At 45.2% G+C, this 25,086-nt stretch overlaps 5 protein-coding genes and 1 pseudogene across 8 annotated transcripts; 5 read left to right on the top strand and 1 right to left on the bottom strand.

The window, feature by feature from the left end:
* The first annotated feature begins 1,826 nt into the window (after positions 1–1,826).
* LOC133917704 (uncharacterized) lies at positions 1,827–2,991 on the top strand. The gene is made up of 2 exons (XM_062361569.1): positions 1,827–2,449; positions 2,536–2,991. Exons 1-2 carry the CDS (start codon positions 1,906–1,908, stop codon positions 2,751–2,753), a joined length of 762 nt encoding a protein of 253 aa, XP_062217553.1. The 5' UTR covers positions 1,827–1,905; the 3' UTR covers positions 2,754–2,991.
* Positions 2,899–8,218, top strand: LOC133918083 (uncharacterized). The gene is made up of 3 exons (XM_062361842.1): positions 2,899–3,488; positions 3,775–7,138; positions 7,349–8,218. Exons 1-2 carry the CDS (start codon positions 2,899–2,901, stop codon positions 7,136–7,138), a joined length of 3,954 nt encoding a protein of 1,317 aa, XP_062217826.1. The 3' UTR covers positions 7,349–8,218.
* A 618-nt stretch (positions 8,219–8,836) lies between these two features.
* Positions 8,837–12,085, top strand: LOC133919747 (replication protein A 70 kDa DNA-binding subunit B-like). Of its 4 annotated transcripts, none has more exons than XM_062364242.1 (6): positions 8,837–9,127; positions 10,555–10,728; positions 10,816–11,095; positions 11,180–11,279; positions 11,351–11,647; positions 11,727–12,085. In XM_062364242.1, the coding sequence occupies exons 2-6, from the start codon at positions 10,561–10,563 to the stop codon at positions 11,761–11,763; spliced, it is 882 nt and encodes a 293-aa protein (XP_062220226.1). In that variant the 5' UTR covers positions 8,837–9,127; positions 10,555–10,560; the 3' UTR covers positions 11,764–12,085. The 4 variants fall into 4 exon arrangements, with proteins under 4 accessions (XP_062220226.1, XP_062220227.1, XP_062220228.1 ...); XM_062364243.1 differs by lacking the exon at positions 8,837–9,127 and having other exon boundaries at positions 10,451–10,728; positions 11,351–11,472; positions 11,569–11,647; XM_062364244.1 differs by lacking the exon at positions 8,837–9,127 and having other exon boundaries at positions 10,451–10,728; positions 11,351–11,472.
* Positions 12,086–13,006: 921 nt separating this feature from the next.
* Positions 13,007–15,813, bottom strand: LOC133917703 (uncharacterized; annotated as a pseudogene).
* Positions 15,814–18,669: 2,856 nt separating this feature from the next.
* LOC133917701 (uncharacterized) lies at positions 18,670–19,878 on the top strand. The gene is made up of 2 exons (XM_062361568.1): positions 18,670–19,292; positions 19,379–19,878. The coding sequence occupies exons 1-2, from the start codon at positions 18,749–18,751 to the stop codon at positions 19,594–19,596; spliced, it is 762 nt and encodes a 253-aa protein (XP_062217552.1). The 5' UTR covers positions 18,670–18,748; the 3' UTR covers positions 19,597–19,878.
* Positions 19,742–25,061, top strand: LOC133918082 (uncharacterized). Its single transcript, XM_062361841.1, has 3 exons — positions 19,742–20,331; positions 20,618–23,981; positions 24,192–25,061. Exons 1-2 carry the CDS (start codon positions 19,742–19,744, stop codon positions 23,979–23,981), a joined length of 3,954 nt encoding a protein of 1,317 aa, XP_062217825.1. The 3' UTR covers positions 24,192–25,061.
* The last annotated feature ends 25 nt before the right edge of the window (positions 25,062–25,086 follow it).

Genomic DNA, 25,086 nt, shown 5'->3' with positions numbered 1-25,086 from the left:
AAGGTCAGTTTCTGAAATGAATGACTGTGTGACAGTACCGATTTAATTAGATTGAGGGGAAATTGTACCGGTGCATTCTAGGATTTATCTTGGGGTAGAGAATATGGACTTTGAAGCTGGGTAGAGGTTGACACTTTGAAGCTTAATCAACAATTGCCTAAATACTACTACTTTCACTGTGTATGCAATGGTTCATCAAAGATTGAGGGGAAATTGTACCGGTGCATGCTAGGATTTATCTAATGCACCACCCATATTATTTGTGCAAGGGAACCTTAATGCCTAAAATTCGTTCAGGGCATTTATGATATTGAAATATCAAAGCCTGTAGGTTGCAAACTCAAACAATTCTTTATAAACACCTCAGAAAGCTCCAAAAACTTTGATCAGAGCTATTGTATGTCAACTTTGCTCAGTTTGATAAATTTTTGTCTGAAAATGCATGCTGATGTTGATCTCTTATACTCTCGAACTGCAGACCCGACAATAGGAAAAGGCTCACAGTTTAGAAGAAGAGGATATCACAGCAACCACAAAAAAAACACGTGTGACATTTCACTCCATTTTTATTGCCAATAAGTCCATTGTAGTTTGAAGTGTTCACTGCCTTTGTGGTTTGGACCTATCATTGATTGTCTTCCTCGCAGATGGCATCTTCGAAACAAATTGATGATCGCACTCCATTCAGAGACATATCCAACGCCACCAGCACAAGTAATTCAAATCAACTTATGTCTAAAGGTCTTGTTTGATCCTCCACAATTAAATACTATTGTACTTTTTCAGATGATCTAAACAATATAGATCCTAGAGAACGTAAGAGGCAAATGGCAAGGGACCGGTATGCTCAAATGTCTGTCGAAGAAAAAGATGAACTACTAAAAAAGCGTCGTGAAGCGTATCACAGGAAGAAAGCTGAAGCCGCCCGTGTCAATGTTGGACTACAATGCGCACCCAACAAGGAAAACATGGGCCCAGCTGAAAGTTCTGATTGGTTGCACAGAAGTGATACGTACGAGAGGCAAAAAGTCCATGTGCCAAATCAGGGACAAGAGAGCGTCATGACCAGTACTCAGGCAACAAATTTCTGTATTCAATTGCCAGGTACTGTGAATAGTTATCAGCTGACATTATTTTGTCAAGTGTCATATGAGTAGATAGGATATATTTCTTTTACTATGACTTCCCTAATCAATATGATATATGTTTGATCCTTTAGAATTTGTTTTAGGATTTAACTGATGGATAAAAGTGAAACACATGCAGGTGACTGCACACCACAATCTGGAGAGATTCTTGGACAAGGAAGCATCATTGACTTAACTCAAACCCCAAACTGCCCTATTCCAGGTACATTTAACAATTATTGAGTTATCATTATTGGTCATAGGTAGTGTGATAACACAATTTCTCAAAGATCAAAGAGTTCGATAAGGATATCTATGCAATCTATTAAAAAGGTTATTTATGTCTTCTATACATCTTATAGAGCCTCGGTTGTCGACATTATGTTAACCATTACTTAATAAGCACTAGATGTAGTAAAAATGATGAGCTACCGTGACTTCATCTCAAACCCAATCCATGATACAAATGTGACACACACACTTAACAGATATGCCTCGCTCTCACCTAATACGACACATGTCAGCTTTCAAGTTATTACATTTCTAATGATGTCATGTGAATCCATATTTAGGAAAGAAGCGTCCTCGCGATGCAGCGCATCATACTAGCATGTCAGATGAACGAAGGCAATCACGATGTCCCCTTGATTTAATTGAATCCATAACCAATGGTGATTCTGCTACCCCTACTTCCCCTGTTGAGAATCCACGTAGGCGAAAGTTAACAAGTGAGCAAATCGAAGCAAAGCGTGTGAGAGAGAGGGCGCGACATGCGAGTATGACACCCGAGCAGAGGCAGGAGAGACGTGATCATCAAAATGTGCAATACGCATTGCGACGTAACTCCCTAAGTGAGGAGGAAATTAAAGAAAGGCGCGCACGTCAGAGGGTGCGTTGTGCAAATATGACACCTGAGCAGAAGCAGGCAAAGTATGATCGAGGAAACACTCTCCGTCAGTTGCGACGTAACACTCCAAGTCAAGATTCCATCGCAATGGAGAACCCTACGTATATCCCGTCGGTTGGATCTGTAATCACTGGTGATCGGACCATTCCTTTAGTCAAAGGCTCCCCTGTGTACATCCAGTCTGGTTCGGAGCAGATGCCAGATGTGGAGATCCGGGAGATGAATGCCAGTCAAATATCACGTAGACAACGTGTAACACCCGGAGAAAGGCAAGCATTGCTAGCCTGTCGTAATGAAAGCTTTACAATTAGACGGGACAAGAAAGCTTCTGCCTCGGAGGAAGAAAATCCAACCTTAATTTCACAATCCACCAATGGTATAGAGCCAACAACACAATCAATCGTCATTAACAACGGTAATGTTCGTACCTGTATTCAGCTTTCCCCAGATTCCAATACAAAATATAGATCCTGATGTACAATACTCATGTTGTATTGACAGAAAATACCTCTCCAACCCCTCAAACTGCCAACGCCGCAGCGTCTCCAACACAGACACCAATTATCGATAACGGTAATTTTCTTGATATTTCGATAGGTGATGATGACGACATCGTATTCGAAGAGGACTCCGAAGAGGATAAGGGCTACATGTTCGCTGGTCAAGGTACTTTCGCCATTGTTTCCTCTCCTATCAATATATTGTGGAGCCTTATCTAACTCCACATGCATGCTAAAAATCACTTCAGACGGGGACACCGACGAGGATGTCGAATTCGATGAAGCTGACGATGCCTCTGCCACTATCTCCAGCGTACCCGATCCGTATGACCATGTGTATAGCAACATACCCTCAACCACTCACATGCTGAAGCCTGTTGAAAACTGCAAATATTGCGGTGCGAATAAGTTTGAGCATGAGACGAATGGGTTCTGCTGCAGGAATGGAAAGATTGGATTGTCCACTCCAGATACGCCACCCGAGCTCATGAGGCTCTGGTCGAGTGCAGATACTGATGCTAGGCACTTCCGTGACAATATAAGATTTTTCAATGGTCATTTCTCATTCACCTCACTTTACTGTCACCTTGACAGTAAGACAACTGACATGAAAAAAAGTGGTATTTATACGTTTCGTGCCCACGGCCAAATGTACCACAACATACGGTCGTTTGGTAGAGATGGTTCGGAACCCAAGCATCTGGAACTTTACTTCTATGATGACGATCCCAGTTTAGAGCACCGGTATCACCACTGCCGCCGAGAGCAGTATCAGCAAGACAAGAAAGTCATTGCAATGCTGGTTGGCATACTTCGTGGCAACCCATACTCTGAACACCTCAGGAGTATGGGACAGGTTGAGGACCTCGAGGACTACCGTGTGACACTGAACCTTGACTATAGGTTGGACCAGAGAACATATAACGTCCCGGCGACTTCAGAGGTGGCCGCTGTGTGGGTCGAGGGAAGCGAACGGCGAAGGAACTTCGAGAATAGCGTTATCCTACAGGGGAAGAATAAGCAAATATATGGCATCCGGTCGTATCATGGATGCTATGATGCTCTGTCATACCCTCTCTTTTTCCCTAGAGGTGAACTCGGTTGGCATCCCGATATCCCAAAGGTTGGTGTGTCCATGGATGCGGTGAGGGCAGCTCGTCAGGCTCGTCAGGGGGACCCAAGTTAGTGTTTTGTTTAAATGATGTTTGCAATGTCAATTGTTGTCATTGTATTCGCTTAGTTTCGGCACTAACTTTGAACGTCATATGCTCTATGCAGATTCTAATGGCATGCTATGCGTGTCTGTGCGGGATTACTACTGCTACAAATTCCAGATACGGCCAGGGATATTCAACCCAATACTGTTTGGCAAGCGTCTTTTTCAGCAGTTCGCGGTCGACACATACATCAAGATCGAAAGCTCGCGGCTGGACTACATATGGGCTCATCAGAAGGAGTTAAGGGCGGACTTGTACCAAGGCTTGGTGGACAGCGTGCATGCCGGGGAGGGTAGAGCTGACGCGGTTGGAAAACGGACCGTGCTGGCTACATCATTTATCGGTGGACCTCGGGATAAGAGGCGTCGGTACCTGGATGCTATGGCTTTAGTGCAAAAATATGGGAAGCCGGACATCTTCCTCACAATGACATGCAACCCAAATTGGGATGAGATCACACGCGTGCTCTACCCTGGGCAGATACCCCAGGATCGTCCGGATCTCGTCGTGCGTGTTTTCAGGGCGAAGCTAGAGGAACTAAAAAAGCAGTTGCTTGATAAGCACATGCTTGGCAAGGTGAAGGCCTATGTCTATGTGGTAGAGTTCCAGAAGAGGGGTCTACCGCATGCCCACTTCCTGCTCATCATGCAGGGGCGGTACAAGCTCACATGTCCGGAGCAGTATGATTGTATCATCTCTGCCGAGCTCCCGGACAAGCATAAGTACCCAGAGCTATACAAGATGGTCGTCAAGCATATGATGCATGGCCCTTGCGGTGTGCTGAACCGCGATTGCCCATGCACGAAGGACCGTCCCACATGCAAGAATCATTATCCGCGACCTTTCAACGTGACTACCTTACAAGGCAAAGACTCCTACCCGGTGTATAGGAGACGTGATGATGGCCGGCATGCAATGGTTCGAAAACACGAGCTAGACAATAGGTGGGTCGTCCCATACAACCCTTACCTACTACGACTGTTCAACTGCCACATCAATGTTGAGGTATGCTCGAGTATAAAAGCGGTTAAATACCTATTCAAGTACATATACAAGGGCCACGACCGAGCGTCTGTGACTGTGAACGAGGCTGACAGCAATGGCAACATCGATGAGATCAGGCAGTATAGGGACGCGAGATGGGTGACCCCTCCGGAAGCCTTGTGGAGGATATACGGCTTTGACCTGAGCAAGAACTCACCACCTGTGATGCAACTACAACTTCATCTCCCGAATATGCACATGGTTTCGTTTCAAGAGGGCCAAGATATCCAAGAAGTGCTCAATCGGGAAGATGCTGAGAAGTCAATGCTAACAGAGTATTTCGAGGCGAACAGAGTACATGAGCATGCTCGGGATATCTTGTATCGGGATTTTCCCGAGTGGTATACTTGGCAGAAAGGTAAAAATAAAAATTTCTGGCAACGAAGGAGACGAGAAGGTGGACAGGTTGGTAGAATCGTGTCAGCTCATCCAGCCGAGGGGGAACGCTACTACCTACGGGTTCTCCTAAACCACGTGACTGGCGCCACCTCCTTTGCTAACCTAAGGATGGTTGACGGTGAGATCCTACCTACCTTTCGTGAAGCCGCAGAGAGAAGGGGCCTGATTGAGGCAGACAACACATTGGACGAGTGTCTTATGGAAGCCGAGTTGTTCCAAATGCCACCATCTCTCCGAAGGCTCTTTGCAACAATATTGGTATTCTGTGAGCCCAGCGACGTGCGTGGACTTTGGAACAAGCACCGGGAGGCAATGTCGGAAGACTATCGTCGCATCAATCCATGCACACTCGCGGTCCAACAAATGGTTTTAATAGATATTAGAAACATGCTACAATCAATGGGTAAAGATATACGGTCGTTCCCTCTCCCTGAGATCGACGAGGCACATGACACGGCAAACGGTGTGCCTAGGGAGATCTTTGAGGAGTCCACGATCGAGATTGACCATGAGCACGCAACTTTGTCGGATTCCCTCAATGCCGAGCAGAGGGCCGCCTACGATGAGATTCTATCTGCTATTGACAGTGACGAGGGCAGCGTGTTTTTCGTGGATGGACCAGGAGGGACAGGGAAGACTTTTTTGTACAAGGCATTGCTTGCAACGATACGCGGGCAGGAGAAGATTGCCGTGGCAACAGCTACGTCCGGTGTTGCAGCTTCCATAATGCATGGAGGAAGAACCGCGCACTCACGCTTCAAGATACCACTTAATGTTGACGATGGTGCGTTCTGTAGCTTCACAAAACAGAGTGGGATTGCCAAGCTTCTGCGGGCGACTTCACTCATTATTTGGGACGAAGCCTCCATGACTAAGAGACAGGCGGTGGAGGCGCTGGACAACAGCATGCGTGACATAATGAGCCGACCAGAAGTGCCGTTCGGTGGGAAGACGGTTGTGTTTGGTGGAGATTTCAGGCAGGTCCTCCCTGTTGTCCGCAAGGGATCAAGGGCTCAGATAATTGATGCGTCGCTGCGTAGGTCGTACCTATGGAATTGCATGCGTCACCTAAAACTTGTACGCAACATGAGGGCACATAGCGACCCGTGGTTTGCGGAGTACCTACTGCGCATCGGTGGTGGCACTGAGGAGGCCAATGGTGATGGCGAAGTACGTCTTCCTAGCGACATATGCGTGTCGTATACAGGGGAGGACACGAACCTCGATAAACTGATAGATAACGTTTTTCCAATGCTTGATGATAATATGTCGGATCCAAACTACATCACCTCGAGAGCCATCTTGTCCACACGGAACGATTGTGTGGACCAAATTAATATGAAGATGATCGGTCGCTTCCGAGGGGAGGAGGTGGTATATCATAGCTTTGATCGTGCAGAAGACGATCCCCATAACTACTACCCCCCTGAGTTTCTTAACTCGCTGACACCAAACGGGCTACCTCCACACGTTCTAAAGCTCAAGATGAACTGTCCTATCATATTACTTAGGAACATTGACCCCGCGAACGGACTTTGCAATGGTACGAGGCTGGTGGTCCGGGGGTTCCAGAGAAATGCAATAGATGCAGAGATTGTGTTGGGGCAGCATGCTGGAAAGAGGGTTTTTCTGCCTCGGATCCCCCTGTGCCCCTCTGATGATGAGATGTTCCCTTTCCAGTTTAAGAGGAAGCAGTTTCCTATCAGGCTCAGCTTCGCCATGACAGTCAACAAGGCACAAGGGCAAACCATCCCCAATGTCGGCATTTACCTGCCTGAGCCGGTGTTCTCTCACGGTCAATTATATGTCGCGCTATCTAGAGCCACCGCCAGAGCGAACATCAGGATCCTCGTCGTCCCAGCTGATGACAAAAAAAAGAAGTGCTCAAAGCAAAGTGGGACATACACGAAGAACATCGTCTATAGAGAGGTCCTTACGGCATAGGTGAGATATTGTTTCCTTTTCTGGTACTCTGTAGAGCTTAGGTTAACTAATGTCTGACATCACGATTTCCTTTTGATGATGTGATGCAGATCGTTGCATAACTATCTTCTTGGCATGTCTCTGCAGAGAAACATTCATTCATACATTTATGCTCCAAATTGCTGTTTTGTCTACCGTTGCATAACTATCTTTCTTGGCATGTCTCTGCAGAGAAACATTCATTCATACATTTATGCTCCAAATTGCGGTTTTGTCTAATCACTTGACTAGGAGGGACACTCATATCCGACAAGTCAAGATATATGGCCCACGCCCGTAAGTTGGACTCCATACAAGCACCCATCTATCCATGTATTAATTTCTTTAGGATAGTTTATGTTTGACAAGTTCTGATACTGGCTTGGCGGAAAAGGTAAATGCCAGACATTGTATAATGTTAGCATTCAGTTGATGATCCATTAGCTTAGAATAGAATCAATGTAGAATTGGATGCTTATATAATGTCAAATACTTTGCCTCCTATATGACCTTGATTGAATTTGCTGTTACTCTTGAAATCCTCATTCTTATGATGTCTCTTGTTTTCAGAACCCTGTTCCCCACCAACCATTTCATTTTACTTAAAGGGAATTCATAATATATACTCCACTGTTAGGTGACAGTCGATGGACATACTCCACTGCCTGCTCAAGACTAATGAAAGCTTAGGAATCAGAGTTCAGATTCCCAGTGGGAACCCTGATTGTGCTTCATTCCTCCCATAATGGCCATGCAGAATTCAACATTGAAGATTTGAAGTATCTATTGGAGCACCAGTTGGCTCCCTGAAACAGCAAACAGAGAATTGTTTGCTGATTTGTCTGTCCGTACGATTGTACAATTTATACCCATGTAATCTAACATGACCCATCTCCATGTGCGAGAGAGGTCCTCTGGGAGAGCATCGTCCGCAGAAATCTCTTGCCTCTTATTTTTTACCATGTACCTGGTTCATTTGATACAGTTTATTTATGATAGTTATCTTTTTTAGAGGAGTTTATGATAGTTATCTTTTTCCATGTACCTGGTTCATTTGATACAATTTATGTACTTGGTTCAATTCGTTTTCATCTCATTTCGTGCTCCATCAATGGTATCCTCGAGTCACGTGTTCTCGAAGCCGATTCGCATTCCCTGTAAACACTCTGCTACTGCGATATTCCCTGTAACAACAAGATCGTTCATTGATACGTTCCCTGTAACAAGAACGGTCATTGGCAGCAAACATAAAAGGATAAAGAAAGGCCAAAAAAAAAAGAGAATTTCAGATTGAGACGCATTATTTGGGCTGATTCCAGACTTTCTGAGACCATTCCCCTTTCCACCTGGGCAGCAGGCCCTTGCTCTCTCTATTGGGCTGAGGTCCGGACCAAAGCACATCTCACGTTGCCTTTTCCTTTCAGGCGCAGGACTCATCTCCTACCTCCAACCCTTTGCAATCCAACTCCAGTACGAGGCAAAACCATCTAGAAGCTATCAATCCCCGCTCATCCGCTCAACCCGCCGCCGCCAGCACCGCCCCCGGCCGCCTTCTCTGCGCGCCCCCGACGCCCCGTCGTGGGCCCTCATCGCCCTGCACAATGCCCTCTGCTTCTCCGCGCTCCCCCCCTCCCGCCCTCCGCCCCCGGCTTCTCCGCGCTCCCCCCTCCCGCCCTCCGTCTTCTTCGCGCCCCCCTCCTGGCGCCCCTTCATGGGCCCATGGAGGTTAGCCTGCCGGAAACACCGCCAGCCCCCCCCCCTCCGACTCCTCCGCGCTCCCTATCCCTCCGCCTTCTCCGCGCCCCGCCCGGCACCCCATCGTGGGCCCATGGAGGTTAGCCCGCCAACAGCACCGCCGAAAACACCGCTAGCCCCGCCCTCGGGCTCCTCCGTGCCCCCTATAAGAATTTCGCTGCTTGTTCCTTTCCATCTCCAAGTGACGACGACAACGACGAAAGAGTTGACACTGAGGTAAGGCGCTTCTTTCCCCCTTCGAAAGCAAATCTATGCTAAAGCAATTTCTTTAGTTCTACCTTGATTTTGATATATTTCTGTATTTAGTTTTCTGATATTAACCTGAAATTATGTGTAGCTTTGGTTTGAGGCTATTCACTTTTACCTGTTTGGTTTACTGAGAATGATTCTTCTTCGTACCCGTATTAGATACATGCTAACTTCTGTTGTGCAATCCTTTACACATTAACAAGTAACATATTAGCAAAATATGTTTCCTCGCACCGGGCATTTCTGGTTGATTAACTAAAGACATGGTTGGGTAAACTTTATCAATCTCAAATGGAGGTGTGCTTGTGTTAGGACGCGCCTAACTATCACCCTTGAAATTGCACTGTTGCTTGAGCACACCAAAGTCCAACCTTTGTTCCTGTCAATTTCATTGTCAACCTGAGGTCAGGACTTGAACCAAGTTCTCAAATTCAAGTTTGAACCAAGTGTGAGAGCTGCAGAGCAGTCTTCCTCATCTAACAAGCCCTTAGAGCTGTATTGCAGAGCAGTCTTCCTCATCTAACAAGTTATGCCAATGGTCAACACAAAAAAAAAGGAAAAAAGGAAAATACAGACCAGTACTGTGCAACCTAAAATACTTGAAGGTGCAAATTGAATGATTGGCTAGGTACCTGGATGTGTTTTTGGTTATTTCTTCATTTCACTGTTTACTGATGTTAATGGTTAAAACAGAATCTTATTATACTATTTTACAAATACATTAGAAACAGTTTCAATGCATAAGTTATAAATGTGGTTACAGTGTTTTTGCACCTATAAACTACATAATTGCCATATTATGAACTGATCTATCTGTTGCCACATTTGCAGCTACATTAATTTGTTCCAGATTTTTATTTGAATGTGGTACCTCAATTTCACATGCTGCAGAGTCATATTTATATTGCAAAAAAATGAAAACATATGATGATCAACTTATGGCTAGGGCTAATGAAAAATGAAACACAAAATAGAGTCTGTTATTGTGCAACCACTGTTCTGTGTGGTCTACAGTATAACAAGGTTGTGTAAGTGTAACAATCCCATTGTTCTAGAATTGGATGTCCTTTGCGTTGCTCAGGTTAATGAAACTTATATCTAGCTCCTTTATAATTTTGTTCCACTTTAGCGTAGGATTGCCTGTGTATCCTCTCTGGATGACTCAATGGTCTGAGGGAGCAATTAGAGTAGGATTGAATGAAGCTGGTCCCTATTTGATTCCATGATATGAACTCACTTTATGCATGTTCTGTGTTGCACTGATGAAACTTGAAAAACCAAATACAAAGATCAAAGACTATACTATGCCCCCATAGAACTCGCTGTTACTTATGCATTTTCTGTTACACAAGGGAATTATTTGCTTTACTTGTGATGCTCATTTGTTCTTTCAGGTTAGGATGAGGCCATTGAAGCGTAAGAGAGTTGAAGCGCCACGGATCCCAACGCTCGAGGACGTGCATCCTTACACCACGTGGAGTATGTGTGTCCGGGTGTACCACAAATTCCATGCGGAGAGGTTCGCTGTTGGCAGGAAGAGGCTCAGCATGGTGTTACTGGATGAGAAGGTAGTACTTATGCACACATTTAATTTCAGCTGCAATAAATAATATTTTAATCAAAGTTAGATTGTCACAATCTATCTACTTCTTTAGGGTAAGAAAATGGCAGCTGTCATATATGATGACGAGGTGGATCGTTTTGAGCCATTACTTGTAGAGGGACGGGTATATTATGTGTGGCGAATGTCAGCAGAACCAGTTATGAGAAATCAAGACTACATGTTTGCAGATAGTCACTTTGTGTGTCGTTTCACATCAGTGACAGCACTTAATGAGATAAGAAATGTGAACGAGCAATTTATCCCATTATTTCCACCGTTTATGCCTTTTGACAAAGTTTGGCAGTTCACTCTGGATAATGATATGTATGTTGGTAAGTGCTTCAGTTTCTTTTTACGTCTTTCAAATGTTGTTTTTAACAAAAGTCCTATTAATTTTTTTCCTGTTCAAATGCTAGATGTCATTGGCATGGTTATGTATGTGAGTTCTATGGGGCACAAGTACAGTTTCTACAATCGAAAGATCCCATTGAGAAATATTGTTCTAATGCACAGCAGGTATCTAATTCAAAGTTCTTACATTTGTATTCTAAAATAGTGAGATTCTGAAATCGTAATTGTTTTTGCAGCTATAATATTGTGAAGTTAGTTGTATGGGACAAGTTAGTGACTGGTAATCTAAGTACCTGGGAGAAAATCGCAGAGGACCGTGCTATTGTTGTGGCCACGATGTTAAATGCAAAGCGCGATGGTAAGTCCGTAAGTGCATGCATTATTCTATTCCTTATCAAAAACGCGATAATAAATTTACCTAATATACACTGTTATTCTGTCTTCAATAAATTAGACCGTAGCCTGCACACTACGGATTTTAGTAGGGTCTACTTTGATCCGGATATCGCAGTTGCACATGAATTACGACGAAGGTAATTGAAGTTTGATTGCAGCTATATTGTTATTTGGTCGATGTGCTATATTAATTATTACTTGCAAATAATTGTGTAGGATCAATAATGAGCTCAGCGGGCCACCCTCTCCATGAGTCAAAGAAGATGAACTATGGTCATGTTGCAGAACTGGAGTCTTAGCATAATAGGACTATGTTTTATTTAAGCGTCGATCTTGTACATGGTGCAGAACCAGTACTCAATAAAGTAGTATAGACTGTCAAAGATGAGGTCAGGGGAAGATGATTTGTAGCAAAGTTTAAGTTGTGACGGTAGACGCTGAAATCTTTAGTCATTCTTTTTTATTGAGAAAGCATATGGGAACTTCGTGTCAATGAACATATATATTAAGTTCCAAATAGTCTTGCTGCTTAAGAAATTCTTTATTTGTATCTTGTAGCATTTCAACCTTTGTACAAGTTCATGACAAATGAATTAGGTCTCTGGACTTAATATTTACATAATCATGAATTGATGATGCAATGACTGGGCATGGTTAACATTCACACAAGAGAAAGATCGATTGACATGATGTACTGAGTATCTTTTTTTGGCGAAGTGAGCAATATGCAATCTGAATATGCAATCTGAATGTTCTTGGGTAACGAATGCATAAAAAAGCTTAACAAGTAGGACTGATTAGAGCCGCCATGAAAATGCGGCACATGCAACCTTCCCTAGATGACATGTTCATATTATATGGGTATGTGAGGTTTTGGAGGAAAATTACCATTTCCTAACAATATTTGCACTGTTTAAGTTCCTGCTGCTTGACATTGTTTATCCCTGAGCTCCCACAATCCTACCTACTTGAATCTTTATCCTGCAGTTTAAATGAGCAGTGTTTGCCTGGAGCAAAATCTCAATGCCATGATGGGCATAATGGGTGCAGGTTACACCAACAAAGTATGACAACTATTGTCAGTGGGCATATAATGTTCAGTTAGAGAGCACTTGCAGACTACAGAGAAAGTATTCATGGTACTACTACATACACGAGTTGCTTGCCCTCTAGCTGTCAAGCAATCTTCATTTCAGTATTAAACATATTTACAAATTTGAAACTGTTATAAAGTCCAAATAGTAGCATCGCCAATGCGCCACAGCTCTCCCTGAATAACACGCCACCTCCCCTTGAGAATCGCCAATGCGCTCTGCACCACCGTCGTCGCTGCCGTGTGCCGCTTGTTGAATTCCGCTATGGCCGTCGGGAGACCCTGTCCTCGGTATGGGGTCATGAGCCAGGGAAGTAGAGGGTAGCTTGCATCTCCAACTATGTACTCCCTAACCACTAACCCTCCAGGAAGCTCTGTAAAGCATGCAAAGAAATTATGAGAGTATGCAAAACTCAACTGAAGTATGCAAAACTCAACTGAAGTACAAAAATTCTAACCGTAATTGGCTCAACTATGTCAATCATAGTCTCCACTTGCAAGACAAATAGACGATGGAGTAATAGAATCTGGGATAGGCAGACAACCCTGATGAGCACATCGAAACCTACCATGCAGCATGCTTGCATACTGATTGCACTCAAATTGTCTAGATGATTTTTTTTTTACGAATTGCCTTTGTTTGGTCTGATGCCTTTTGAGGTTGCATACTGATTTTTTGATGAAGTTGCATCAAATCTTGATAAAGCAGTATGTTCAGAGATAACTGAATTTTTGGAATACAAACTACAAAATGGAAACAAATTCAATGTCAAAAGGCATTGGCCGATCAACCTTGGATAGTCACTGAACATCACCAATTTTATGTCCTTGAAGCATTAGGACCTCTGAACCCACAAGGAAGTAAAGAGCTAGCATTGGTTTACATTTTGTAAGATATTGTATTTGCGATTGGTCATCTGTTTAGTATTTCCTTACCTCACAACCATTTAAAACAAGTATCATTACACTTGTATTTTTGTTGTTGTTGAGTGCCCGTGCATTGCAATGGAAATAAAAATTGTATAAGATAACATCAAGCATATGGTAAGATTATATGTGAGGTACTGTGAAATTATGTACTCATAGTTGAGACTCATGATAATAAATTTAAACATGATAGCAGAGCTTTGTTCTGTATTAGGCACGTCAATTTACCTAACTACGAGCACAAACTATACATTAACGTTTGGGTGCCAATCAACTTCGCAGTTCATAGATTTCTATTTGGCTCAGATGTTAGCAGTCACCATTGAACATAAAACATGATGCCAACTTGTCAAGTAGCCATTTATTTGGGGTTGTGAATTCTAACCACAATGCCAATTTATTGGATGTCAGCAACAGAACTCTACAGGTTTTGGTTATTGTTAAAAAGTTGAATAAGAGGTGCTTTCCTCTATATGGGAATTGGCCAACGGCCCAACACTGGTAGGGACTTTTGGCTATGGCAAGCTGGAAGACCATGTGCAGACAGTACTAATGACCTGGATGTATTCGACAAAATTTTCATCAGGTGGCTGTCACTTGACTTAAATGGACAGATGAAAGCAAAACATGGCAGCCCCATGCCAAAGTCAAAGGAACAACACGGAGAGCTGAGTTGTAAACTCAAACAATTCTTTATAAACACCACAAAAGCCTGTAGGTTGCAAACTCAAACAATTCTTTATAAACACCTCAGAAACCTCCAAAAACTAAATACGAATAGTTCTATAAATATCAAGCATGTAATGATTGTCGCAGTACAACAGACCGACAAAGCAGTGAGATGAGAAGGGTTGGTACCATCTGATTCCTCTCATAAGTGTCCGGATCCGTTGATAAAGCCATAGCTGACTCTTCCCGGTTCTCAGTGTTACCAAGTATGCAAAACTCAACTGAAGAAAATAAGGATCCCAATTGTGGATTTCAGTAAAAATGAAGAAATATGCGAAGCAGTAAAGTTACCTTAAGAAATTGGATAGCTTTTTATGATGCTGAGTTCACAGAATGTACTACAGCTCCAACCTCTTTTCTTCTGCCTTAGCAGCTATACGAGCGCAAAGCATCTAAACAAGAGCATCCAAAGATTAAATAATTACCACTACGAAAAAGGATTAAATAATTATGACTTACAATGCAAACACATCAATTAAAAATGTGTGTAATTATGGCATACGAATACCAGTCATATAACATTGCATAGAACTTTACCATGTCACGCTTATGCTTCTCTGCAATTTGCTCTCGCTCCTGCTGTCGCAACCTTTCACTTTCCTCACAAACCTTTTGTTCAGCCCACATTCAATCAATTAGATTGTATTCAGGCTGATACTCACCAGCCTTTGCAACACACAAACTGGAACATGTAATCTAACATTGATCAAGAGCAAGAAACCACATGAAGCCGGGTACAAAGGTCAGGAATCCGAGACGTTCAGTGTGCACCAACTTTAGCAATGTATCAGTAAAATCTCCCATCACAACTCTCATAATTTAATATGCCATAATATTATGATCCAATTGAACACTTAGAATGCATACTTAACCAAAAGCAGTACAAAATCCTTGCTGAACAATGTAAAGCATACAAAGATAAAATCAGCCCGTCAGATTCAGCTCTAGAGTCCGGGCACCTGCATGCGGCGGCTGGCCTCGGACTTCTTGCCACCGAGGAGCTCGTCGAGGACGACTTGAGCTGCTTGCGCTTCTTGGACTTGGCGACATTGAGTTGCTTGAGCTCCGGGACGCGGGCCTGGTAGGCGCGCTTCAGCGATTTCTCCCGGGTGCGCTGCTCCAACGGGATCGGCTTCTGCAACGCCACCACGGCCGAGGCGCGCCGGGTGCGGGGCTCCTTCCAGCGGCGGCCCGACACGCGCCCCGTGATGATGCCGTCGTAGGTCGGCTGCCTCGATGGGTCAGACAGGGACGGCACGGAGCTTCGACGGCCGGGGCATGTCGGCGTCGAGGTCCATTGAGTCACCAGCAGTGGCGGCCTCCTCGGCATCTTCTTCCCGGCGCTTGCGCTTGCCGCGCTCGCCGACGAGGCCCTCGTCGAGGTGGGATGCCATGGGGGAATCGGTCGGGTGCTGGGGGTGCGGGTTTGGGAGAGAGGAAGGCGGAGGCGAATGAGGCTGCACGTTCATTGGTGTTTGCGAGAAGCGGCGGCTGGTAGAATGGGCCGGGTTGGGACGTCTACATGCTACTCAGCCCATTTTTGGCGGGGGAGCGCAGAACGACAGACGGATGGATGGAAACGTTTGTATTCTCATATATATATATACGCGGACGGACGCACGATGGATTGACGGCACACGGTGGCGGCGCACACCGCACGGCAGGGAGCACAAGCCAAAGCCGAGAAAATTTCCTATTTTCCTCCATCGCCAAAGTTCGTCGGGATCCGACGCTGACGTCCTACAAGCACGAAGCAGATCTTCGACGACGTTTTGGTGAGTTTCAACATTAGTTCGGCTGTTTGAGTGTTTGTTAATCAAGGAATAAATAGAATATATTAGTTAGTGTTTTTGATTAGATCACGGTGTCAAACTGCATATTCGTTGTCAGTAGCGACCATGCATAAGTGGTGCTACGTATTTTAACATCTTTTTGAAACTTTCAATCTATTCTAAATGTGCATATGGTCACCTATTTGTATGCTGAATATAAGGTCTGGAATTTTGAAATCAGATGTTGAGCATGTATATGTGGGTTTGATGGTTACTTGTGTAAATTAAATGATAGATTTTTTATTAGATGAACTGCCAAACCATTCATTAGATGTTTGCTTGAATTACTATGCCATTCATTGGTTGTTTTCTTTAATTATTATTACGTACCATACATACAGTGTGCATAAATCAAATAATACATTGGGTATTAGTGGTACTAATGGCTTATTTGGTTGTAAACCCAAATTATCGAGCTTGCTACAACAAAGTTCGCCATTAGTACGGCAATTTTTGGTACGAAATTGTTCGTATGCCATATGCATGTGAGACATGCAGCCAGGAAAGTCTGTGGTGCATAGAATCGAATAAAATACTCTGAGCCAAAGTAAGAAACGTTTTGGATGCTTGGTTTTGCTTTGCAAAAAGCGAGGGGTTTCTAGAATTTCGTACAATATTTTTTCTAGCTTTGCTGACTGTTTTGGAATTCTTTCTATGATTCTTGTACTGCTCATCCCAATAAGAGTAGTCTTGCTCGTCTTGTGGTTTTTGTTTGTTGTTTAAGCATGCATCAGTGCTCCCATGATAACATGTGTGCCTAACTTATTCATTCTATAAAAAAATCATGCAACGAATTTTTACATATTTGCATGTCAGGTGGTAGAGATTGATTGCCTTCTACATGCATGTGTGTCATAGATGGATTATTTTGAGGATCAGAAAGAATCAACTGGTATAAGTCCTGACATTCAGATGTTGGAAGGGAGCCAGAACACATTAAGCTGTACACTATCAAAAGTTATATCACGGTATAACAAACCAAAGAAGACACTACTTAAAACGTTTGCAATGCATCTTTCGTCTGCCCCAGTTGGACGATCGCCCGCACCTCGCCCGTCCGATCAGTTCCGCGCGCCCGTGCTCCTCATCGCCCGTCCAACAGCTCCCGCCCGGCAATCACGCTCCGCCCTTCCCCACCACGCCCGTCGCGCGTCCAGCAGATCCCGCCCGAAAATCACGCGCCGCCCTTCTCCACCACGCCTGTCGCACCTCCTCGTCGCCCGTCCACCGCCGCCACTCCGCGCCCCTTTCCCCCACGCTCCCATCCCACCTCAACGCCGTACCGCTCCAAGCTAGCTGCCGTGGCTGCCCGTCGTCCGCCGCGATCGAGCGTTGACGTTGCGCCCCTCATCGTTCCGACGCCCGCCCTTCACGGCGGCGACCTCCCCCTCCTTTCTCATGTTCACCGGACTATCTCCGCCCGAAGCTTTCGTGCCGCCGTCAGGTCTCCACGCCGCCCCACATCGCCGGACTCGACTCCGCCCGAAGCAGCCGAAGCAGCCGGGATCCCTTGCTTTCGCCGCCGCTTCCTAATTCCTCCCCTGAGCTGCTGCTAGGATCCGGTCCCTTTACCGCAGCCGTCGCCCAGAAGATCTCCGGCGCCACCAAACTCCAGCTCAGGAGGTTCCTCCTAAAAGCGGTGAGCTATTCTTACTTTGCTTGGTCGCTCGATTCTTGCCCGTGCTATCTTTGTTCATTCCATTCCAGTCCGGCTTAGGCTTTTTCAGCACCTTCGGTTAACCCCAATCCACGCTCGATTCTTGTAGCATTTCAACCTTTGTACAAGTTCATGACAAATGAATTAGGTCTCTGGACTTAATATTTACATAATCATGAATTGATGATGCAATGACTGGGCATGGTTAACATTCACACAAGAGAAAGATCGATTGACATGATGTACTGCGTATCTTTTTTTGGCGAAGTGAGCAATATGCAATCTGAATATGCAATCTGAATGTTCTTGGGTAACGGATGCATAAAAAAGCTTAACAAGTAGGACTGATTAGAGCCGCCATGAAAATGCGGCACATGCAACCTTCCCTAGATGACATGTTCATATTATATGGGTATATGTGAGGTTTTGGAGGAAAATTACCATTTCCTATATTTGCACTGTTTAAGTTCCTGCTGCTTGACATTGTTTATCCCTGAGCTCCCACAATCCTACCTACTTGAATCTTTATCCTGCAGTTTAAATGAGCAGTGTTTGCCTGGAGCAAAATCTCAATGCCATGATGGGCATACTGGGTGCAGGTTACACCAACAAAGTATGACAACTATTGCAAGACAAATAGACGATGGAGTAATAGAATCTGGGATAGGCAGACAACCCTGATGAGCACATCGAAACCTACCATGCAGCATGCTTGCATACTGATTGCACTCAAATTGTCTAGATGATTTTTTTTTACGAATTGCCTTTGTTTGGTCTGATGCCTTCATATTTAGGAAAGAAGCGTCCTCGCGATGCAGCGCATCATACTAGCATGTCAGATGAACGAAGGCAATCACGATGTCCCCTTGATTTAATTGAATCCATAACCAATGGTGATTCTGCTACCCCTACTTCCCCTGTTGAGAATCCACGTAGGCGAAAGTTAACAAGTGAGCAAATCGAAGCAAAGCGTGTGAGAGAGAGGGCGCGACATGCGAGTATGACACCCGAGCAGAGGCAGGAGAGACGTGATCATCAAAATGTGCAATACGCATTGCGACGTAACTCCCTAAGTGAGGAGGAAATTAAAGAAAGGCGCGCACGTCAGAGGGTGCGTTGTGCAAATATGACACCTGAGCAGAAGCAGGCAAAGTATGATCGAGGAAACACTCTCCGTCAGTTGCGACGTAACACTCCAAGTCAAGATTCCATCGCAATGGAGAACCCTACGTATATCCCGTCGGTTGGATCTGTAATCACTGGTGATCGGACCATTCCTTTAGTCAAAGGCTCCCCTGTGTACATCCAGTCTGGTTCGGAGCAGATGCCAGATGTGGAGATCCGGGAGATGAATGCCAGTCAAATATCACGTAGACAACGTGTAACACCCGGAGAAAGGCAAGCATTGCTAGCCTGTCGTAATGAAAGCTTTACAATTAGACGGGACAAGAAAGCTTCTGCCTCGGAGGAAGAAAATCCAACCTTAATTTCACAATCCACCAATGGTATAGAGCCAACAACACAATCAATCGTCATTAACAACGGTAATGTTCGTACCTGTATTCAGCTTTCCCCAGATTCCAATACAAAATATAGATCCTGATGTACAATACTCATGTTGTATTGACAGAAAATACCTCTCCAACCCCTCAAACTGCCAACGCCGCAGCGTCTCCAACACAGACACCAATTATCGATAACGGTAATTTTCTTGATATTTCGATAGGTGATGATGACGACATCGTATTCGAAGAGGACTCCGAAGAGGATAAGGGCTACATGTTCGCTGGTCAAGGTACTTTCGCCATTGTTTCCTCTCCTATCAATATATTGTGGAGCCTTATCTAACTCCACATGCATGCTAAAAATCACTTCAGACGGGGACACCGACGAGGATGTCGAATTCGATGAAGCTGACGATGCCTCTGCCACTATCTCCAGCGTACCCGATCCGTATGACCATGTGTATAGCAACATACCCTCAACCACTCACATGCTGAAGCCTGTTGAAAACTGCAAATATTGCGGTGCGAATAAGTTTGAGCATGAGACGAATGGGTTCTGCTGCAGGAATGGAAAGATTGGATTGTCCACTCCAGATACGCCACCCGAGCTCATGAGGCTCTGGTCGAGTGCAGATACTGATGCTAGGCACTTCCGTGACAATATAAGATTTTTCAATGGTCATTTCTCATTCACCTCACTTTACTGTCACCTTGACAGTAAGACAACTGACATGAAAAAAAGTGGTATTTATACGTTTCGTGCCCACGGCCAAATGTACCACAACATACGGTCGTTTGGTAGAGATGGTTCGGAACCCAAGCATCTGGAACTTTACTTCTATGATGACGATCCCAGTTTAGAGCACCGGTATCACCACTGCCGCCGAGAGCAGTATCAGCAAGACAAGAAAGTCATTGCAATGCTGGTTGGCATACTTCGTGGCAACCCATACTCTGAACACCTCAGGAGTATGGGACAGGTTGAGGACCTCGAGGACTACCGTGTGACACTGAACCTTGACTATAGGTTGGACCAGAGAACATATAACGTCCCGGCGACTTCAGAGGTGGCCGCTGTGTGGGTCGAGGGAAGCGAACGGCGAAGGAACTTCGAGAATAGCGTTATCCTACAGGGGAAGAATAAGCAAATATATGGCATCCGGTCGTATCATGGATGCTATGATGCTCTGTCATACCCTCTCTTTTTCCCTAGAGGTGAACTCGGTTGGCATCCCGATATCCCAAAGGTTGGTGTGTCCATGGATGCGGTGAGGGCAGCTCGTCAGGCTCGTCAGGGGGACCCAAGTTAGTGTTTTGTTTAAATGATGTTTGCAATGTCAATTGTTGTCATTGTATTCGCTTAGTTTCGGCACTAACTTTGAACGTCATATGCTCTATGCAGATTCTAATGGCATGCTATGCGTGTCTGTGCGGGATTACTACTGCTACAAATTCCAGATACGGCCAGGGATATTCAACCCAATACTGTTTGGCAAGCGTCTTTTTCAGCAGTTCGCGGTCGACACATACATCAAGATCGAAAGCTCGCGGCTGGACTACATATGGGCTCATCAGAAGGAGTTAAGGGCGGACTTGTACCAAGGCTTGGTGGACAGCGTGCATGCCGGGGAGGGTAGAGCTGACGCGGTTGGAAAACGGACCGTGCTGGCTACATCATTTATCGGTGGACCTCGGGATAAGAGGCGTCGGTACCTGGATGCTATGGCTTTAGTGCAAAAATATGGGAAGCCGGACATCTTCCTCACAATGACATGCAACCCAAATTGGGATGAGATCACACGCGTGCTCTACCCTGGGCAGATACCCCAGGATCGTCCGGATCTCGTCGTGCGTGTTTTCAGGGCGAAGCTAGAGGAACTAAAAAAGCAGTTGCTTGATAAGCACATGCTTGGCAAGGTGAAGGCCTATGTCTATGTGGTAGAGTTCCAGAAGAGGGGTCTACCGCATGCCCACTTCCTGCTCATCATGCAGGGGCGGTACAAGCTCACATGTCCGGAGCAGTATGATTGTATCATCTCTGCCGAGCTCCCGGACAAGCATAAGTACCCAGAGCTATACAAGATGGTCGTCAAGCATATGATGCATGGCCCTTGCGGTGTGCTGAACCGCGATTGCCCATGCACGAAGGACCGTCCCACATGCAAGAATCATTATCCGCGACCTTTCAACGTGACTACCTTACAAGGCAAAGACTCCTACCCGGTGTATAGGAGACGTGATGATGGCCGGCATGCAATGGTTCGAAAACACGAGCTAGACAATAGGTGGGTCGTCCCATACAACCCTTACCTACTACGACTGTTCAACTGCCACATCAATGTTGAGGTATGCTCGAGTATAAAAGCGGTTAAATACCTATTCAAGTACATATACAAGGGCCACGACCGAGCGTCTGTGACTGTGAACGAGGCTGACAGCAATGGCAACATCGATGAGATCAGGCAGTATAGGGACGCGAGATGGGTGACCCCTCCGGAAGCCTTGTGGAGGATATACGGCTTTGACCTGAGCAAGAACTCACCACCTGTGATGCAACTACAACTTCATCTCCCGAATATGCACATGGTTTCGTTTCAAGAGGGCCAAGATATCCAAGAAGTGCTCAATCGGGAAGATGCTGAGAAGTCAATGCTAACAGAGTATTTCGAGGCGAACAGAGTACATGAGCATGCTCGGGATATCTTGTATCGGGATTTTCCCGAGTGGTATACTTGGCAGAAAGGTAAAAATAAAAATTTCTGGCAACGAAGGAGACGAGAAGGTGGACAGGTTGGTAGAATCGTGTCAGCTCATCCAGCCGAGGGGGAACGCTACTACCTACGGGTTCTCCTAAACCACGTGACTGGCGCCACCTCCTTTGCTAACCTAAGGATGGTTGACGGTGAGATCCTACCTACCTTTCGTGAAGCCGCAGAGAGAAGGGGCCTGATTGAGGCAGACAACACATTGGACGAGTGTCTTATGGAAGCCGAGTTGTTCCAAATGCCACCATCTCTCCGAAGGCTCTTTGCAACAATATTGGTATTCTGTGAGCCCAGCGACGTGCGTGGACTTTGGAACAAGCACCGGGAGGCAATGTCGGAAGACTATCGTCGCATCAATCCATGCACACTCGCGGTCCAACAAATGGTTTTAATAGATATTAGAAACATGCTACAATCAATGGGTAAAGATATACGGTCGTTCCCTCTCCCTGAGATCGACGAGGCACATGACACGGCAAACGGTGTGCCTAGGGAGATCTTTGAGGAGTCCACGATCGAGATTGACCATGAGCACGCAACTTTGTCGGATTCCCTCAATGCCGAGCAGAGGGCCGCCTACGATGAGATTCTATCTGCTATTGACAGTGACGAGGGCAGCGTGTTTTTCGTGGATGGACCAGGAGGGACAGGGAAGACTTTTTTGTACAAGGCATTGCTTGCAACGATACGCGGGCAGGAGAAGATTGCCGTGGCAACAGCTACGTCCGGTGTTGCAGCTTCCATAATGCATGGAGGAAGAACCGCGCACTCACGCTTCAAGATACCACTTAATGTTGACGATGGTGCGTTCTGTAGCTTCACAAAACAGAGTGGGATTGCCAAGCTTCTGCGGGCGACTTCACTCATTATTTGGGACGAAGCCTCCATGACTAAGAGACAGGCGGTGGAGGCGCTGGACAACAGCATGCGTGACATAATGAGCCGACCAGAAGTGCCGTTCGGTGGGAAGACGGTTGTGTTTGGTGGAGATTTCAGGCAGGTCCTCCCTGTTGTCCGCAAGGGATCAAGGGCTCAGATAATTGATGCGTCGCTGCGTAGGTCGTACCTATGGAATTGCATGCGTCACCTAAAACTTGTACGCAACATGAGGGCACATAGCGACCCGTGGTTTGCGGAGTACCTACTGCGCATCGGTGGTGGCACTGAGGAGGCCAATGGTGATGGCGAAGTACGTCTTCCTAGCGACATATGCGTGTCGTATACAGGGGAGGACACGAACCTCGATAAACTGATAGATAACGTTTTTCCAATGCTTGATGATAATATGTCGGATCCAAACTACATCACCTCGAGAGCCATCTTGTCCACACGGAACGATTGTGTGGACCAAATTAATATGAAGATGATCGGTCGCTTCCGAGGGGAGGAGGTGGTATATCATAGCTTTGATCGTGCAGAAGACGATCCCCATAACTACTACCCCCCTGAGTTTCTTAACTCGCTGACACCAAACGGGCTACCTCCACACGTTCTAAAGCTCAAGATGAACTGTCCTATCATATTACTTAGGAACATTGACCCCGCGAACGGACTTTGCAATGGTACGAGGCTGGTGGTCCGGGGGTTCCAGAGAAATGCAATAGATGCAGAGATTGTGTTGGGGCAGCATGCTGGAAAGAGGGTTTTTCTGCCTCGGATCCCCCTGTGCCCCTCTGATGATGAGATGTTCCCTTTCCAGTTTAAGAGGAAGCAGTTTCCTATCAGGCTCAGCTTCGCCATGACAGTCAACAAGGCACAAGGGCAAACCATCCCCAATGTCGGCATTTACCTGCCTGAGCCGGTGTTCTCTCACGGTCAATTATATGTCGCGCTATCTAGAGCCACCGCCAGAGCGAACATCAGGATCCTCGTCGTCCCAGCTGATGACAAAAAAAAGAAGTGCTCAAAGCAAAGTGGGACATACACGAAGAACATCGTCTATAGAGAGGTCCTTACGGCATAGGTGAGATATTGTTTCCTTTTCTGGTACTCTGTAGAGCTTAGGTTAACTAATGTCTGACATCACGATTTCCTTTTGATGATGTGATGCAGATCGTTGCATAACTATCTTCTTGGCATGTCTCTGCAGAGAAACATTCATTCATACATTTATGCTCCAAATTGCTGTTTTGTCTACCGTTGCATAACTATCTTTCTTGGCATGTCTCTGCAGAGAAACATTCATTCATACATTTATGCTCCAAATTGCGGTTTTGTCTAATCACTTGACTAGGAGGGACACTCATATCCGACAAGTCAAGATATATGGCCCACGCCCGTAAGTTGGACTCCATACAAGCACCCATCTATCCATGTATTAATTTCTTTAGGATAGTTTATGTTTGACAAGTTCTGATACTGGCTTGGCGGAAAAGGTAAATGCCAGACATTGTATAATGTTAGCATTCAGTTGATGATCCATTAGCTTAGAATAGAATCAATGTAGAATTGGATGCTTATATAATGTCAAATACTTTGCCTCCTATATGACCTTGATTGAATTTGCTGTTACTCTTGAAATCCTCATTCTTATGATGTCTCTTGTTTTCAGAACCCTGTTCCCCACCAACCATTTCATTTTACTTAAAGGGAATTCATAATATATACTCCACTGTTAGGTGACAGTCGATGGACATACTCCACTGCCTGCTCAAGACTAATGAAAGCTTAGGAATCAGAGTTCAGATTCCCAGTGGGAACCCTGATTGTGCTTCATTCCTCCCATAATGGCCATGCAGAATTCAACATTGAAGATTTGAAGTATCTATTGGAGCACCAGTTGGCTCCCTGAAACAGCAAACAGAGAATTGTTTGCTGATTTGTCTGTCCGTACGATTGTACAATTTATACCCATGTAATCTAACATGACCCATCTCCATGTGCGAGAGAGGTCCTCTGGGAGAGCATCGTCCGCAGAAATCTCTTGCCTCTTATTTTTTACCATGTACCTGGTTCATTTGATACAGTTTATTTATGATAGTTATCTTTTTTAGAGGAGTTTATGATAGTTATCTTTTTCCATGTACCTGGTTCATTTGATACAATTTATGTACTTGGTTCAATTCGTT

The sequence above is a fragment of the Phragmites australis genome, chromosome 5, assembly GCF_958298935.1.
Source record: "Phragmites australis chromosome 5, lpPhrAust1.1, whole genome shotgun sequence".
NCBI lineage: Eukaryota > Viridiplantae > Streptophyta > Magnoliopsida > Poales > Poaceae > Phragmites > Phragmites australis.
This window is presented reverse-complemented; position numbering and strand designations above follow the sequence as displayed.

What these genes read in the sequence shown, in the direction of transcription:
- LOC133917704 (XM_062361569.1), top strand. Translation starts at nt 1,906, where the DNA reads ATGACACCCGAGCAGAGGCAGGAGAGACGTGATCATCAAAATGTGCAA. An exon ending in ATCAATCGTCATTAACAACG is followed by an intron (nt 2,450 to 2,535) that starts GTAATGTTCGTA and finishes TTGTATTGACAG; the next exon opens with AAAATACCTCTCCAACCCCT.
- LOC133918083 (XM_062361842.1), top strand. Translation starts at nt 2,899, where the DNA reads ATGCTGAAGCCTGTTGAAAACTGCAAATATTGCGGTGCGAATAAGTTT. An exon ending in ACTTCAGAGGTGGCCGCTGT is followed by an intron (nt 3,489 to 3,774) that starts GTGGGTCGAGGG and finishes GTATTCGCTTAG; the next exon opens with TTTCGGCACTAACTTTGAAC.
- LOC133919747 (XM_062364241.1), top strand. Translation starts at nt 10,492, where the DNA reads ATGCATTTTCTGTTACACAAGGGAATTATTTGCTTTACTTGTGATGCT. An exon ending in ATTGTTCTAATGCACAGCAG is followed by an intron (nt 11,280 to 11,350) that starts GTATCTAATTCA and finishes TTGTTTTTGCAG; the next exon opens with CTATAATATTGTGAAGTTAG. An exon ending in GCACATGAATTACGACGAAG is followed by an intron (nt 11,648 to 11,726) that starts GTAATTGAAGTT and finishes ATAATTGTGTAG; the next exon opens with GATCAATAATGAGCTCAGCG.
- LOC133917701 (XM_062361568.1), top strand. Translation starts at nt 18,749, where the DNA reads ATGACACCCGAGCAGAGGCAGGAGAGACGTGATCATCAAAATGTGCAA. An exon ending in ATCAATCGTCATTAACAACG is followed by an intron (nt 19,293 to 19,378) that starts GTAATGTTCGTA and finishes TTGTATTGACAG; the next exon opens with AAAATACCTCTCCAACCCCT.
- LOC133918082 (XM_062361841.1), top strand. Translation starts at nt 19,742, where the DNA reads ATGCTGAAGCCTGTTGAAAACTGCAAATATTGCGGTGCGAATAAGTTT. An exon ending in ACTTCAGAGGTGGCCGCTGT is followed by an intron (nt 20,332 to 20,617) that starts GTGGGTCGAGGG and finishes GTATTCGCTTAG; the next exon opens with TTTCGGCACTAACTTTGAAC.